Here is a 15,064-nt window from a genome sequence, read left to right on the forward strand (position 1 = left end):
AAGTACCGTATTGGTAGCCTTCAGCTTCAGGACGAGAATTTTGTCGTAGAGTTGCTACTATCGATAACACATCCATTGAGTACACTCAGTCAGCTTACATCGTAATTGTAGAATAACCAATGTCAATGTGACAAGAGTGCAAAGGATGCAATTGAATGGTCAGTCATGCCAGATAGGTCAAATTTTCGAATTTTGAACTGATCAGGCTCGAAATACGTTTTCTGATAAATTTCATTTCTTTTCAATGTTGGCTGCCAATAAGGTACCCCTACCGCTGAAGGTACAAGCAATAGAACAACCATTCTTCGTCTAACAACATGACCTTGTGAGGTAATATGTTCGTGAGTTCTCGGCCCACTATATAAGAACTCATCGTGCAGCGACATCTTCGGAAGGATGTTGTCGCATTAAGCGAACTGGAATAAATAAATTCGGTCACATTCGTTCAGTGTCAATAAAAAAAACTTTTTATTTTTTAAATTTGTAAATCGGCTAGGTCTACTAATCTTTAAGGCATCGAGTGAGTGGCGACCGCAATGGGCCAAGTAACAGGTCCCTTAACAATAACATCAGTCAACATTGATTTGATTTTAATGAATCGTCGCTTAAATTCTAAACCGCATCCTTTTGATAGCCGGAAGTCAAGCAGAATATTTCCATCCATTTCTACCAGATTCGTTTTGAACACTAACAGCAATTTGTGCTGATCAATCGTCGAAATTGACATCTTTGAATAGAAAAACAGACGTTAGTCTCACACTGATACCACTTCACTGTCTGAATTTGTTCAACTTACCATGCCGCAATCGTTGATCTTCCAAGTGAAACCCAAATGGTCAAAGATATTTGACAATCGTTTGATTGACGTGTCGATATCGGTCGACACAAAGAACCTTGTCATTCGACGCACCAACTGTTGGAATATGTTCTGATTGGTGCTCTGCGTCGGATTCATTTGAGAATTCAATAACAGATCATCCAGATTGGCCGGCTGCGAGAAGCACGAATACCGTGCTTCAATGTCTTGTACAACGTTTGTTCGCCGCGAGTCTGAATGGGCCGGCTGCGACTGTTGAACGTGTGAACTGGCGTAATTCGATTGGATACAGTCGTCGCTGGAACCATGACGTTGGCGTTTGGCACGGGGAGACGATGAATCGGTACAGTCGCGATTGTGTTTGTAATCTTGAAAGGAAATGGATAGAAAGAGAAAAATTAGTTAGAGTAATGCTTGGATGGATGATGTAGGGTCGGAGGTTGTTCGAAAATTAAATTTGTCTATGGGCTTGACGGAGCCAAGAGCCACAGTAAAGAATAAGAAATCAAAATGTAATGTTAAAACGAAGGAAAAACACTGAACGATTAGTTTGCCATATTTGTAATGGTTCGCATGCACAACGTAACAACAAAAATGAAATATTAAAATAAATAAAAAAATAAACCAAACGAAAGAAAATAAATGCCATCTGGTATTTGGTCGTAAAGCCATATGAGTCTTTAACATAAGCATACAGCTAAAACAACCAAAGATCAGATAACAAATAAAAAATAATAAATTAAGCAAAAAAGACTACTCTGTGAACATCAGCAAAAAAAATCGACATGTCAGCCATCGATATGCAACGCGATCATTGCATAGTTTTGATGTAAGGAAAACAATTCCAATGCTTTGGTAATCTAGCTTTATGAAATAACAAATCTATCATACAGCTAAAGCGCCAAAGCTTAGAAATTGATTAGAGACTTCACATTAGCGATTCCTAGCTCATCTACTCAGACAATGGACTGACTAAACATTGTGTTAATTACGTTATGATGATTGTTTGTTGCTATGACAAAACCGTTCGGTCAGGCACCATAATGCTCTCAGAAATCCAAACAACTGAGAGTCACTAAGTACCTGTACAAACAGTCTGTCCATTGAAATATACAACTCGGTAAATAATCGACATTCCGTGGTACAGTGCGATCATAATATATCGTAGGCCTCGTCGTAGGCACTCCTCATTCCTTGTTTTTGTTGGATTGCGATTCGTTAAATATTTCTCCACAAATTCAATCTGCGACACTAATCAATAACAGAGTTCATTAGTACAGATAGTTGGGAACATGAGACTGGAATGTAAAATGTTAAGGTACACAACTTTCAATAGGGACAATTTCTTCCGATCTTCATTTCCAATAGCATTTAGATCAGACGAAGCGTACAAAATGTTCGGTTTTAAATGTGTGGGGTGGGGGGTATTGACCTTTAAAGGCTCAAACTTTTCAAATTTAAAAAAAATTCAATGTCTTCACTGTCCAGTCAACAAAAGTACTCAGTGAGAGAGCAAGCTGTCAAGAAAACAAAGCAAAAATTGAAAAAATTCAATTTTGTCTCTATCACGGTCCGGTTTAGGTAAGTGGAAATTACAGTTGATTCATTCTAAAAAAAACAAATTTGACAGTTTTTCAAGAGTTTTGGCGGAAAATTTGAAAACGCCTTAGCGAATTCAAATTTCGCGCCAAAATATCATAGACTGAGAAGCATGTTGTTTTAATTGACTGGGAACTTCGATGACTTTTAAACTGATAAATCTAAAATTGTGTCTTCTAAAGATGAGCACAATGTAGATTCGGTAAATAAATTTACCAATAACCCAGCGAAAACCAATGTACTAAGGATGAGTTTTCTAAAGTCTAACATCAATGAAGAGACCTTGAAAACTTCTTCTTTTTTTAACTTGAAGAGCAATAATAGGCTCTGGGTTGTCGTCAAACATTCGTCAGAGGAAAAGGAGAGGCCCAGACGAATGTATAAGCTTCTCTCCAAAAATAATGATTTTTTCAACATTTTCAACATAAAGCGAAAATGATCGCTGATCTCTGTAGCCATTTAGGACATGCAAGGAAGCGACGACACCTATTAGCAATTTCTTCAACCAATCTTTCATTTGATATAATCCAGGTTGAATGTTTCTCCCACCAATCTTAAAAGATAAAACTTATTGCTCGGAAATCACTTGAGCCTGTAGCACCGAATTGACCGCCAAGTGAATCAAAAATCCTAAAATATTATTAACGAAAGCTATGCATTACAATTCACAAATTTGCGATGTTTTTCTGCTTCTTGAGTGGCACTGTTTAGATTCAGAAAAATGCACGAAATAAAATGAAGGAAAATTCAATTTAAATTTCCGGAATGGCAATTACTTCCTGATGATTGAAATGGACTGGTAAAGTAAACAAATTGCAATCACAAGTTTCGATACACAGCTGTGAATAAAGAGTTTCTTTTTTGTGTTCGAAACTATGTTTGCGATTGAAAACTTCAATAGCATTGTATGATTCGTTCTACAGTTAAGAATCGCTGCCAATTACCGACGAAATGCGAGACCGGCTTTCACACAGAAAAAAGTGTTGACGAAGAAAATTTTTATTGAACAAAATGAAACGGATAAATGGTTCGGAGAAGTGTTTTCGAACGTTTTCATGAAAAACTTAACTCTAACTGCACTCTCACACACGCTGTACAAATAATGAAATTTAACTTTGTTTGTTCGTACTCTACAGAAAGAATTTAAAAACTTCTCGGAAACACGGAAATTTTTCCATTAATTGTAGCAGAAGCAATATTAAAAAGGTAGCTACGAGATGAAACGTATACTGTACATGCAGCATATTAGAAGACACGGCCTTGATACGTACTTTGTAACAATTACATTCAATGTCAGCATTTTATTGTGAGCAAACAAAATTTCAAAGTAGAGAGGGAGACAGGGCACAAATAATATGGGAAATGTTTCATTATATTGTCTGCAATCAAGAAAAGGTTCAAGGTTAAACCACCAATTTGCATAATTTTGAATGTTGGGTGGGAAGGGTGATCGAACTGTCTTGGGTATAGTTTCTTTATAGTGTCAGGTCTTGGAAAATAAACTCAATCGTCTTTTCCAAGAGCACGATAGTACATATGTAAATAGCATGGTTGTTAGTAAGTCTGTAAATGTATGAGACATATGTCGCAGTAACAAAGAGACATATACAACAGAAAACCTCTGATACCGACTAACGACCGTGTCATTTACATTCACTGTCGCACTGTTCGAAAAAGTCGATTATTCAAGACCTGAGTAATTAAACTCTTATGAGCCTTAGTCGATGTTCGGGTGACGAAAGTCCAACTCAACCGGTCTCGATGGATCAGTAAAGTGTGCGGTAAAAATTTTAAAGGAGCGGACCAATTATCTGTTCAAAAAGGCTTGTGTTTAAACAAGTGACCATTGTAGGCCTTAGAACAATCTACTTGAACTGATGATTGATGAAAGAGCACTTCAATAGCTTTATGACACCTAATACGAGGGCTGCAATTTTCGCTTCACAAATGAGAATATGCAACTATCATACCCTGGAATGCGATGGTCTCACGGGCTGGACACTCAATGAATAGATGGTCTATGGTTATGGAATTTCTGGATTGAAATCGGTGTGCCGTTTGTATTGCCGACTGAACTCTTTTTATCAATGAAACTCAATGTAGTTTTGACGACTACACAGTTTCATTACAGCCACAAATTATAATTTACCGTGTCAATATTTTAGCTCTCGAGCTGACCGAAGCAGGATGGGGCTGCTCTAGTCGAGCGTTACTTTTTGCTTTGTAAAATTTCGATATTTAGAGGTAAGATTTCACATGACGCTTAGAGGCAAAAGTTGTTCACTGCCACTCAACTAACATTTTTTCCCACCGCGTCGACATCTAAAAATCCTTCTGTGAACCAGGAGTTTCGATTGAACCAGCGCTAACGGTAAATTTATGATTAGGGAAGGTTCAACCAAAACTTCTGCTTCACAAAGAAGCTTTGAGAGGTTGACGTTTTAGGAAAAAATTTTTAGTTGTGTGACAGGGAACAACTTTTTGCTCTAAATTTCCAAATTTTACAAAACCAAAAGCAGTTCAGTCCAATCCTGGAACGCAGTACTAATCTCCGTCGCAGTATTGTTTCCAAAAAATTTGATCAAATCACAAAACTCAATGAAATCACCAAAATCTGGACCGTACCTGAATTCTCAAAGAGCATGTTACACCATTTGTGATCGACGATTGAGGCCATCACCAAACGCTTTGTCGGATTCGGATCCAACATCTTCCGAAGCAGCGACAGGGCGAGCGTGTCCACTTTCCGCCACGGCATAATCGTCGTCCAACGATCGTTGCTTTTCCATTTGATGTACGGTGACGAATCGGTGCCCGGTTTGTCCCACGGTAATTCTGCAATGGAACAGTGGCGTTAAAAGAAATGCGTTACGACAAAATGTTTCGAGACGACCAGAAATGGTCTGTTATGCTATCACTATGTATGGGAATTTATGTACAGAGGGGACGTGTTTCAGAAATAAAACGGAAGAAAAAAGTGGGGAAGTTAGGGCATCTGTGACAAGACGACAAACAGGAAAATCTATTTGATAAGCGTGCAATTGGGTAACTGTCAGGTGAATGAACTCAGGATTAGGCGTATGGTGGTGAACAAAGTGAGTAATAAAAATTGTCTATGTGCAGCAAGCAATTTCAGTCAGACCTCTGGTATTAAAGCTTTAGATATTTTCAATGCAATCTACAGCTAGAATACCAAAGACCCAACAAAAATGATTTAAACAAAAAACTCAAAAAGAATACTCTCGCAAAACAAAACCAAACAAAATGCTAGCAAAATTTCTGCACAAAATTATCGGACATTGACCTACCTCCCGTGATCATAGCCACCAATATAATTCCGCACGACCATAGATCGGCTGGCTGAGCGCGGTACGAACCGGCTAACACTTCAGGCGCCACATACGGTAACGTGCCACACCGTTTATCGAGCAGTCGTTCCTTTCCCTGCACTCTATTTTTGAGATTTTGATGTAAATTTCAGCAATTTAATTTGCATGCTCGCAGTGTACGTACTACCTGAATAGTGTGGCCATTCCAAAGTCCGATATTTTCAGATTGTCATTTTTGTCGAGCAGCAGATTTTCCGGCTTCAAGTCACGGTGCGCGATGCCTCTCGAATGCAAATATATTACACCCTCCAGCAACTGCTTGAAATAACGTTGAGCACTGTGTCGTTCCATTCCCACATCCGGTTCTAAATGACACACATTGTTTTTCGCATTACGCTTCTTCGTCCAAACACAAAGTTCAATTACAAAAGTGGATTTCAACTCCATCCAGATTACCAACCTATTCGATCGAATAGTTCCCCGCCGACGGCATACTCCAAGAAAATGTACTCAACGTCGCACTCGGTACGTTTGCCATACAATCGGAGAATGTGTTTGTTGTTCAGCATTTTCTGGATGCCAACCTCTTTTCGCACGGAAGCTGTTGCGTCTGGATGCCGGAGTAGATCGATCATTTTCATTGCAATTGTGTCACCATTTCGTTTGTTGATTAGCAGTTTGACTCTGTTGATTTTGAAATGGAAAGAATGGCATTGAAGTACATGGTACAGAGAATGGTCTGGGGTGTGGGTGTGGTTGGGGAGTTTCAATTGAAATTAATTGTAATTTTTGTGCTTTATAGTAGGAATAGTGTAACATTGGAGGGCTTTTACAGTAAAATCTTGTGTCACAGATTCATTCGATTCAATGTGATGTAGTAACACACCGTCAGCACCGCTCATACCTCCGTTTTCTTGAAAATCTAAAACTTCGACGATGAAGTATAATCTACTTGTCGAGCGACTTGGTTACTTATTGTAAAGTATTAATTCTAGTGGACCATGAACTTCAGGAAGCCCGCCACCAGTTGTTACACTGGTATCAATTTTGTAATATAAGTTTGTGCACACTGATCTTTGGATCATCCTCTATCAACGTTAAAGTATTGGACAAAGGCAAAGGTGTCCAACACAACCATTTTATTGAGAGCGTCCGAGACCTATGAGTGTTTGATCTTTGGATTGTTATAATTCACCGAGAGTTTTGGTTCTTCCACAGTAGCTCCCCTAGACTTATAACCCTTCAAGAGAAACAAATCCTCGGGAGCTTTTAATTCTTGAGGCTACTGGAAGGAATCGCGGTCATACATTTCCCGGTGGGTTTGTTCTGCAAGGGTTCAATTTTTCGGTAATCAAATTCTGACGAATAAAATTTCCCGGTAACTACCAGGATACCGGCATTATTTCCATGCTAGCCTTCGACGCTACCGCTACGTTCATCATAACAATGCAATTGATGGTTTTGTATTGTCAGTTCACGAAACGATTGTGCGTGCAAATCCCAGGAGTATTCGCGGCGACGAATATTAAATGCTGAGACCGTTGTAACTGCACTTTCAAGTATTAGCGACAATTGGTGAGCAGAGCATAGCGGCATCAATTTATGAGAAGTTCGGAAAATAAATTTAGCTCGTTGTCATGGTAACCTTTTTGTGTACGAATACAGGACGGCAATGGAAGGCGTAATGAAGACAATTAAATATACCGAGTGTTGAGAATGGCTATACGAAAAAGATGAACTGGGAAATGTTCAAGAAATTCACTCATTGTTACCATTGCCGTTACCATTGCCGTTATCATTGCCGTTACCATTGTAATCTATCCATCAAAACTTTACACACATTGTAATAGTTGATGGCACAAAACTTATTCTACAAAACCAGTCCATTCAGTCAACATACATTTTCTGTTGAAATTTCTATTGTCAAAACAATATCGAAACCATTGAGTTATGTATGATGACAAGAAGGCCTATTCATCTCTCAGAAATTTTCCTTTTTCTTTTCGGCGGAAGCAACGCCGTCTGTTATGATCTCTCTGGAAAAACCTGATAGATGTTGAGAAATGCTAAGGAAATCAGTTCAAATCACAATAGAATTTAGACAATTTCACTAGAAAAAGAAATTATTTCGTTGGCTTTTTCATTTAGCTCGTTGTCATGGTAACCTTTTTGTGTATGAATACAGGACGGCAATGGAAGGCGTAATGAAGACAATTAAATATACCGAGTGTTGAGAATGGCTATACGAAAAAGATAAACTGGGAAATGTTCAAGAAATTCACTCATTGTTACCATTGTTGTTACCATTGCCGTTACCATTGCCGTTACCATTGCCGTTACCATTGTCGTTATCATTGTCGTTACCATGGCCGTTACCATTGCCGTTATCATTGCCGTTACGAATGCTGTTACCATTGTAATCTATCCATCAAGTGGTGTCCCAAAATCCGATCGAAACAAAATTTTTTTTGATTTTCGCACTAAAAGTGGTTCAGCCTTTGAACTAAAAATTAATTTCTTCCTACGAATCACGCTCACAAAATTTATTGGCAATACTAAGCGGGAGACCTAACAATTTCTTTCTTTTAAAACCAATCGAACCTTAGCACAGATATTACGTATACAAAGAGGTTGATGGTAATTTTGTGAAAAACCTCACCGGTACAAATCGCAGCCATAACCGAATTGATGCAACAAAAAAAAAATATGAAGAATCATACGTAACCATTTCCGCAAAAAAAGTCCGTTCCATCAAAGTGTCTATACCGTTAGAATCGCGAGTAAAATTTAAAGAACTTCCACAACAAATAAATCAATAAAGTGAACTTCGGGCACACCCTCTAACATCGACAACCGAAAAATAAATAATTAACAATTGGCACATCTGTGCCAACGAGAATTTAATATGTATCGTATGTGCATCATCAACTAAAAAAAAAAACATTTGAAGCGAAACAGCTTCAAACATCTTTGTCGACGAAGGAAAGAAAGAAAGAAAAAAAATTCCGTGTGAAACGCATTGCACGAATTTATCAAATCGATTTTACGACTGACGAAACTTAAAACACCTTACGATTTCAGGCACAAAGGATGAGAAGTTGAGTGGTAGATATATTTTGCACACAAAAAAAAATGAAAAAAAATGTAAGTTTTCAGAGTGTGCCTCTTTGCATGCTACATTGTGGAATAAAAATGGTACTTACTCTCCGTAAGCTCCCTCGCCAAGAGTCTGCGCAAGAATCTGAGGAAGGGAAAAAAAACTGTAACGAAATAGTCCGGGTGCTTGTGCAATTTAAAAATGTCTTCTCACAGTAGACTCTACTAGAGTTAATACGAAAAGCAAATGCATGATACATACCCATCCCTCGAACAATTCATGGCTCTCGTTCTGTGAAGCCATTTTTTACCGTTGCACATATGCCAATAATTTCAGCATGCAGGGAGGGTTGATGATGAATCGCGTAGCCAGGATTGAATGATGTGATTTAACTTTTCTACAAGGCAACAGAGTCTGGAACTAAAGAAAATTAATTTTTCTGTTAGTCAATGGATATGTGAAGTGGACTTCGGTTTTTCTTTTTTTGTTTGAGGATATGCAATCAGATGATCATACGGACAATTGCGCAAAGGGAATTAAATTCTTTTGTTGAACAAAGCCGATACCGTTGTTCTTTTCGTAGAATTTCTCTTGTTCATTTTACTGATGAATAAGAGAAACGAAAGAAGAAGAAAAAACTGATGGAAACGAAAATGATTTTTCGATGATGTCAAACGAATTCCAATTTCTTTTTGAACAATTTTATGCGTACATTACACAAACGTTTCTTCTCGATTTAAATTCAAATTTCAAAAAAAAATTGATTCCCATAGCCAGGTCCCAATTATACGAATCACAATAGAACTATATGGCATGGCAACCATCCATACCGCTTCGAAATGTACGCACTTTTGAGAAAATGTTTCTGGCAATACCAGTGATAATATGACCGTTTAACGAGCAATTCCATCAAAACGGCACAGTACACCAGAAAAATTACCCGTTCCATATGATCAGATCCGTAAAATTGACTTACTTTTTCCATAAAATTAATAATTTTCAACCAAATCGAAACACTTTACACGGCTCACTTTTTACACGACGAAATGGCAAAATCGATTTTTGAGAAAGAGGCAGTCGGCACTTCTTTATCGATTCAAATGAGAGTTTCTTTTCTCTTCTTTTTTTTGTTTGGTAAGTTTGAAACACCTTTAACGATATGCAAAAAATGAAATCCTCTATTAACGCAGATGATGTGTATTTCTTTGTGGAATAGGCAGCAGTTTTGACTAATTTCCTACTTACTTTTTGATGTTTTTAATGGTATATTCGTAATATTTGTCTCGATTATTGTATAATTTATTCTCTAATACCGGTCTCTCTTCTTTAACGTCTGCGAATGAAATAGAAGCCGACGATAATCAAAGCTGGTATGTTTGTTTAGAGGTGGTGATGCTATCTATGAGTCAGTTTGTTTCGTTATTTGTTTTTCGAAAATATTACAGTTCTTTGATGGGTCTATAAGCTGACTACCAATACAAATTGTCTGATTATTAGCGGCTCTTCTTCAAATACAATTATAAATTTGCTTCAATTCATGTCCAATTTTTGCTTTTTGTATTGATCAATTAGTTTTGGTGATCGTTCTTCTAATTATTATGCACTACAAGAGAATAGAGATGAGTCAAATTCTACTTTACACACATGTTAATAGTTGATGGCACAAAACTTATTCTACAAAACCATTCAGTCAACATACATTTTCTGTTGAAATTTCTATTGTCAAAACAATATCGAAACCATTGAGTTATGATGACGAGAAGGCCCATTCATTTCTCAGAAATTTTACTTTTTCTTTTCGGCGGAAGCAACGCCATCTGTTATGATCTCTCTGGAAAAACCTGAAAGATGTTGAGAAACGCTAAGGAAATCGGCTCGAATCACAATAGATTTTAGGCAATTTCGCTAGTTGTCGCCCGAACGAAGTGAGACAACAGATGTGTATACAACGTTTTGAAAAACGTTTTTTTTTAATCGAAGTGAAATAAAATGCCTCAGGGTAAGTTCGAAGATATAGGCTATGACGGACGACGAGTGATCTTAGAGATAATCAAAGAATTTTTGTCTCGTCTCTTGATTATTCGATAACTTTTTTGTTCGACGAGCGACGACACCTGAAATTCCTGAGGCTAAGTTCTTTAATTAAATGGAAAGTATCGGAGCAATAATTTTTGAGTATGAAATATAAGTTGTTTGTTGTTTGTATAAAAAAAATTTAAACGAGTGTGAACTTTGCTGCCAGAGCAAAGTGAGGGACGTAATCCAGATAATTTTTGTTCAAGACAAGAAATCCTTTCAAGAAATTTTATAGCAGACAATAGGACTTACGATCGTTTGAAAATGTAGGACATTCTAAAAATTTGTTTTGATTAAAATAAAAGAAATGCGCAATTTATGAGAAAGCAAGTCAGTTTGATGATGTTTTTGTAACAATTTTTTTCACCCATTTTCACCAAGGTTCTGAAAGAACAGGTTAAGACAACTCTGAGTTGATCACAAAGGCGTCAACGACTGCAAAGTTTATATGATAAATACAACTTAACAAAAAAAAATCTCAATTTTCCAAAAAAATATTTTCTCACACTATCTGTAGTGAGTGTGTTTATAAAATTTGGTGTCACCGAAACGGAGGCGGTTGTCTTAATTTATTCTTTCAGAACTTTGATTTTCACTGGAAATACAATTAATTTTGATTTAATCATAATTAATTTGTGATCATGAGCTTATCACGAAGGCAAAGGCACTGAAATCGTCTAGTTTGTACAAAAAATGTCGTGAATGTCTAAGCCCGTTCTCGGATAACCTTCTAGCTTGAATAATTGTGGGAATGTCAACTCAATATGTTTGAAGAAATGTTGGTATTACAGATCCGTCTTGTTTTGTCGCGCGCGCGCTTTCTTTTAGTTGACATTTGTTTTGACACATAAAACGCAAAACATAACCTTTTCATTCAAACCGCAACTACAAGTTTTATTTTTCTCTCAACACAAACGTTTGTTCGTGTTGCACAAGAATAACGAAATCCAGTACAAAGTAGGAGCCATGAGCGAAAAAAACAAAGTGAGTTTGTGAATATTCCATTATTGCCTCTCGTGGAAACACTTGCCGATCAACCAAATATTCTCTTATTAACAGTTGCAAGGTGCCGGTGGTGGTGGTGGAGGTGGCGGCGGCGGTGGAGGAGGAGATGGCAAAGAGAAACGCCGAAAGGAGTCAATTTTGGACTTGAGCAAATACCTGGAAAAGACAATTCGTGTAAAATTTGCTGGTGGTCGAGAAGCGGCTGGTGTTCTGAAAGGTATGTACTTAAAGCCATTATACAATTCGAACGACAAACTGAAACTTCGCAATCTCTGAAAGGTTTCGATCCGTTGTTGAATCTCGTCCTGGACAATACCACAGAACATTTACGCGATCCAGACGAACCGTACAAATTGGCCGATGATACCAGAAATTTGGGACTAGTCGTTTGCCGTGGTACGTCGGTGGTGTTGATTTGTCCGCAAGACGGTGTGGAGGCGATACAAAATCCGTTTATTGCTCAGGATACGTAAAATGTGTGGAAGTGAATGTAGGGGATGGATAAGGGCGAAATTTTGATTAAATTGATTAAGTAACACGGTAAATGGTTTAACAAGAAATTTTTATTTTTTCAATTTTGATTTTCACATTTTTTTTTTGCCTTTGCTATTAATAATGATGATTACTACAATGAACGCGTCTCTACAAACAACAGCTCCAATTCTACCATTCTAGTCAGTTGGAAACCGATCGCATTAAATTGCAATTACTGTCGTTTCAACAAAGCGCAACTTTAATTTTCTTTCTGCCCTTAAAATAGAATGTTAACAGTTCCTAATGCTCAAAGCTCCGTTAAATTAGAGGCACTCTCTTCGTCTGGCCGGGTTATGATATTGTGGTTTTGTTTTTAAGTTTTCATACTAAAATAGTTTCACTTCGCCGCTGTAATCGCCTTCATAAAGGTAACTGAAAAAGGGGTTAAGAGGGATTCTTTTGAAAAACAGCCTACCGAAATCGGGCGTGTTTTCTAGTGGAACTTTTTATAGGTACCTAGAAAGGACTTCGACCCTAGAAGCCAAAATTACTCTCAAAAAAATTCTTCGAAGCTTTTATGGCTGGTGAAAGGTGATCACATCTACTTAAACATTTCAACTTCTCATATTTCATCGTAGATGCTTTCAAACCCCCATAAGACCTTATTTGGCCCAAAAGCACATAAAATTTCCTTTCAAATGATACCCCACACCACCATGTACGGCTCGTGTAACTGGAGAAATATTGGTAAGAAAAGTGCAAGTTTTCGGTTGAAAACTTCAACTGCACAAATTTCAATGTGGATTAATTTTAAAACCAATGAGTCTCTATTTGGCTCAATAGTACATGTGATTGCCTTTCTAATGACACCCCACACGACCATGTACGGCTCGTGTACCCGGAGAAATTTTGGTAAGAAAAGTGCAAGTTTTCGGTTTTTGATCACCTTTCACCAGTCACAAAAGCTTCGAAGAATTTTTTTGAAAGTGGTTTTGGGTTCTAGGGTCGAAGTCCTTTCTAGGCACATATAAAAAAGTCCACTGGAAAATGCGTCCGATTTCGGTAGGCTGTATTTCAAAAGAATCCCTCTAAGAAACTATGGACTGACATTTACAACTGGGACCTTGCCTTTTCTACTGGTTTAGAACGGACGGGAAGTAGGAGTTTTTTTCTTAGGGTGATCGGGAATCAAGATTACTGAACTTGAGCTGTAAATTGGAATCCTTTTTGCTACAGTAAAAATGATAAATCCCAGTGAATATCTAGAATTAGGAACGCCCAAGAAGGAATAGTCTTTTCACCCCCATCAGTACAAAACATGATATCTTTAAATTTTGGATTCGAATCGCAATAAAGTTGTGAACATCACACTTATTATGTTCAAATACCTTGATGGCACTGTTTCCCAAAGTCTGAATTAACAACTTCGCAGTTTGCGTGCCATTCGAAAAGGTTTATTGTCAAATCTAGATACTCGTTTCGTAATAGTCACAAAACTAACAATGAAAGAATGTCTGTCTCATTCATGTGACCGGTGATTGTATCAATATTTCTTAATCTGTCACAGACAATCAACAGGATTATTGTCGGGTCTAGTACCTCTCTCGACCAAAGAATTCCCAATCTTTTACCTCAATTGTTTGAACATACATTTTACTTATAAGACCGCATTAGTCGGATTCTGTCGTACATTTTTGTCGTTGTTATCTATAGCAGATGAATAGCCGTCCATAATTACACTTTGATTTGAAATTTTAACGAATAATTTCTCAGAATTCAAAGGCCAACAGACTTTCTACCATAGAATATCGATTAGATCTATAGATCATCATCAAGGCCGTTTGAAATGCCATTCACGTTAAAAAAAAATCTCATGCAATTGAATGAATGAACGAAACATTTAACGAAGCCTAAGTGAGGTTACGTGTGAAAGTATCGTATCTTGAAGACGATATATTAGGGAGATAAATTATGGTTACTCCTAACCCAAACAGAACTCTGGATTGTTAGGATTACGAGATCAAAATCTGTACAGTACAATCGTGACACGATCATCGATAAAATAATTGGAAACAATCATCAGAATGGTTGGTTATATAACAGTAGAGAATCGTGTTCATTTTAATGTGCTGTACAGAATAAAACGTTTTAGTCATACCTTCCCTGTAATTCAGTACACAGCAACGTTGTACTTCCCAAACTTCATCTATTTCTCATTCGACCTTCTCCTAAATACGTTTGCAAATGCGTTGTTGTATACAAAACTTCTCGTTTCTTCTACTAGCGACACCTAAAATTACGATTCGTCCAAGAAAACAAAAGCAATCGAACCTTAGAGCAATTATACCTAGAGAGGTATTTCGTACGATAAAATGTGGTCCCGACATCAGTTTGTATAAGATTCACATTTCGTACAATTTTACGTAGAGCTTTTCACTAACACATGTAGGCGTTGAAAATTTTGATACGTATTTCATGTCGGGACCACAAATTTTACGAAATTCTGTTCGTCATTTCCTCTCTAGGTATAATTACTCTAAGAATCGAACAAAGAAATTTAAGAAAACTTGAAAAAGAATTGAAAATTTTGAAGAATATCACAGCGACGCGACGTGTGGGTAAGTATATTAGTCTCACATCACTCTTACAATCTAAGAATCAATAGTT

At 37.3% G+C, this 15,064-nt stretch overlaps 2 protein-coding genes across 8 annotated transcripts; one reads left to right on the plus strand and one right to left on the minus strand.

Moving 5' to 3' along the window:
• Nucleotides 1–444: 444 nt before the first annotated feature.
• LOC119085814 (serine/threonine-protein kinase grp) lies at nt 445–10,205 on the minus strand. 7 transcript variants are annotated; one of them, XM_037196298.1, is made up of 9 exons: nt 9,819–10,129; nt 9,104–9,262; nt 8,949–8,986; nt 6,206–6,429; nt 5,933–6,110; nt 5,725–5,867; nt 5,042–5,251; nt 797–1,185; nt 445–727 (listed from the first exon to the last, which is right to left on the minus strand). In XM_037196298.1, exons 2-9 carry the CDS (start codon nt 9,143–9,145, stop codon nt 509–511), a joined length of 1,443 nt encoding a protein of 480 aa, XP_037052193.1. In that variant the 5' UTR covers nt 9,146–9,262; nt 9,819–10,129; the 3' UTR covers nt 445–508. The 7 variants fall into 7 exon arrangements, with proteins under 7 accessions (XP_037052193.1, XP_037052194.1, XP_037052196.1 ...); XM_037196299.1 differs by having other exon boundaries at nt 447–727; nt 10,088–10,205; XM_037196301.1 differs by having other exon boundaries at nt 447–727; nt 9,692–9,893.
• Nucleotides 10,206–11,749: 1,544 nt separating this feature from the next.
• Nucleotides 11,750–12,483, plus strand: LOC119085859 (U6 snRNA-associated Sm-like protein LSm7). The gene is made up of 3 exons (XM_037196371.1): nt 11,750–11,902; nt 11,978–12,140; nt 12,203–12,483. Exons 1-3 carry the CDS (start codon nt 11,885–11,887, stop codon nt 12,394–12,396), a joined length of 375 nt encoding a protein of 124 aa, XP_037052266.1. The 5' UTR covers nt 11,750–11,884; the 3' UTR covers nt 12,397–12,483.
• Nucleotides 12,484–15,064: the final 2,581 nt, after the last annotated feature.

This window comes from Bradysia coprophila, chromosome IV (genome assembly GCF_014529535.1).
Source record: "Bradysia coprophila strain Holo2 chromosome IV, BU_Bcop_v1, whole genome shotgun sequence".
In the NCBI taxonomy this organism is placed as follows: Eukaryota; Metazoa; Arthropoda; class Insecta; order Diptera; family Sciaridae; genus Bradysia; species Bradysia coprophila.

Bases quoted from the DNA above. Each gene is read 5' to 3' on its own strand.
- LOC119085814 (XM_037196298.1), bottom strand. From the start codon at position 9,145: ATGGCTTCACAGAACGAGAGCCATGAATTGTTCGAGGGATGG. The intron at 8,987-9,103 runs GTATGTATCATG...TCCCTTCCTCAG, and splicing joins ATGAATTGTTCGAGGGATGG to ATTCTTGCGCAGACTCTTGG. The intron at 5,252-5,724 runs GTAGGTCAATGT...GTTCCATTGCAG, and splicing joins GGTGGCTATGATCACGGGAG to AATTACCGTGGGACAAACCG.
- LOC119085859 (XM_037196371.1), top strand. The intron at 12,141-12,202 runs GTATGTACTTAA...AATCTCTGAAAG, and splicing joins AGCGGCTGGTGTTCTGAAAG to GTTTCGATCCGTTGTTGAAT.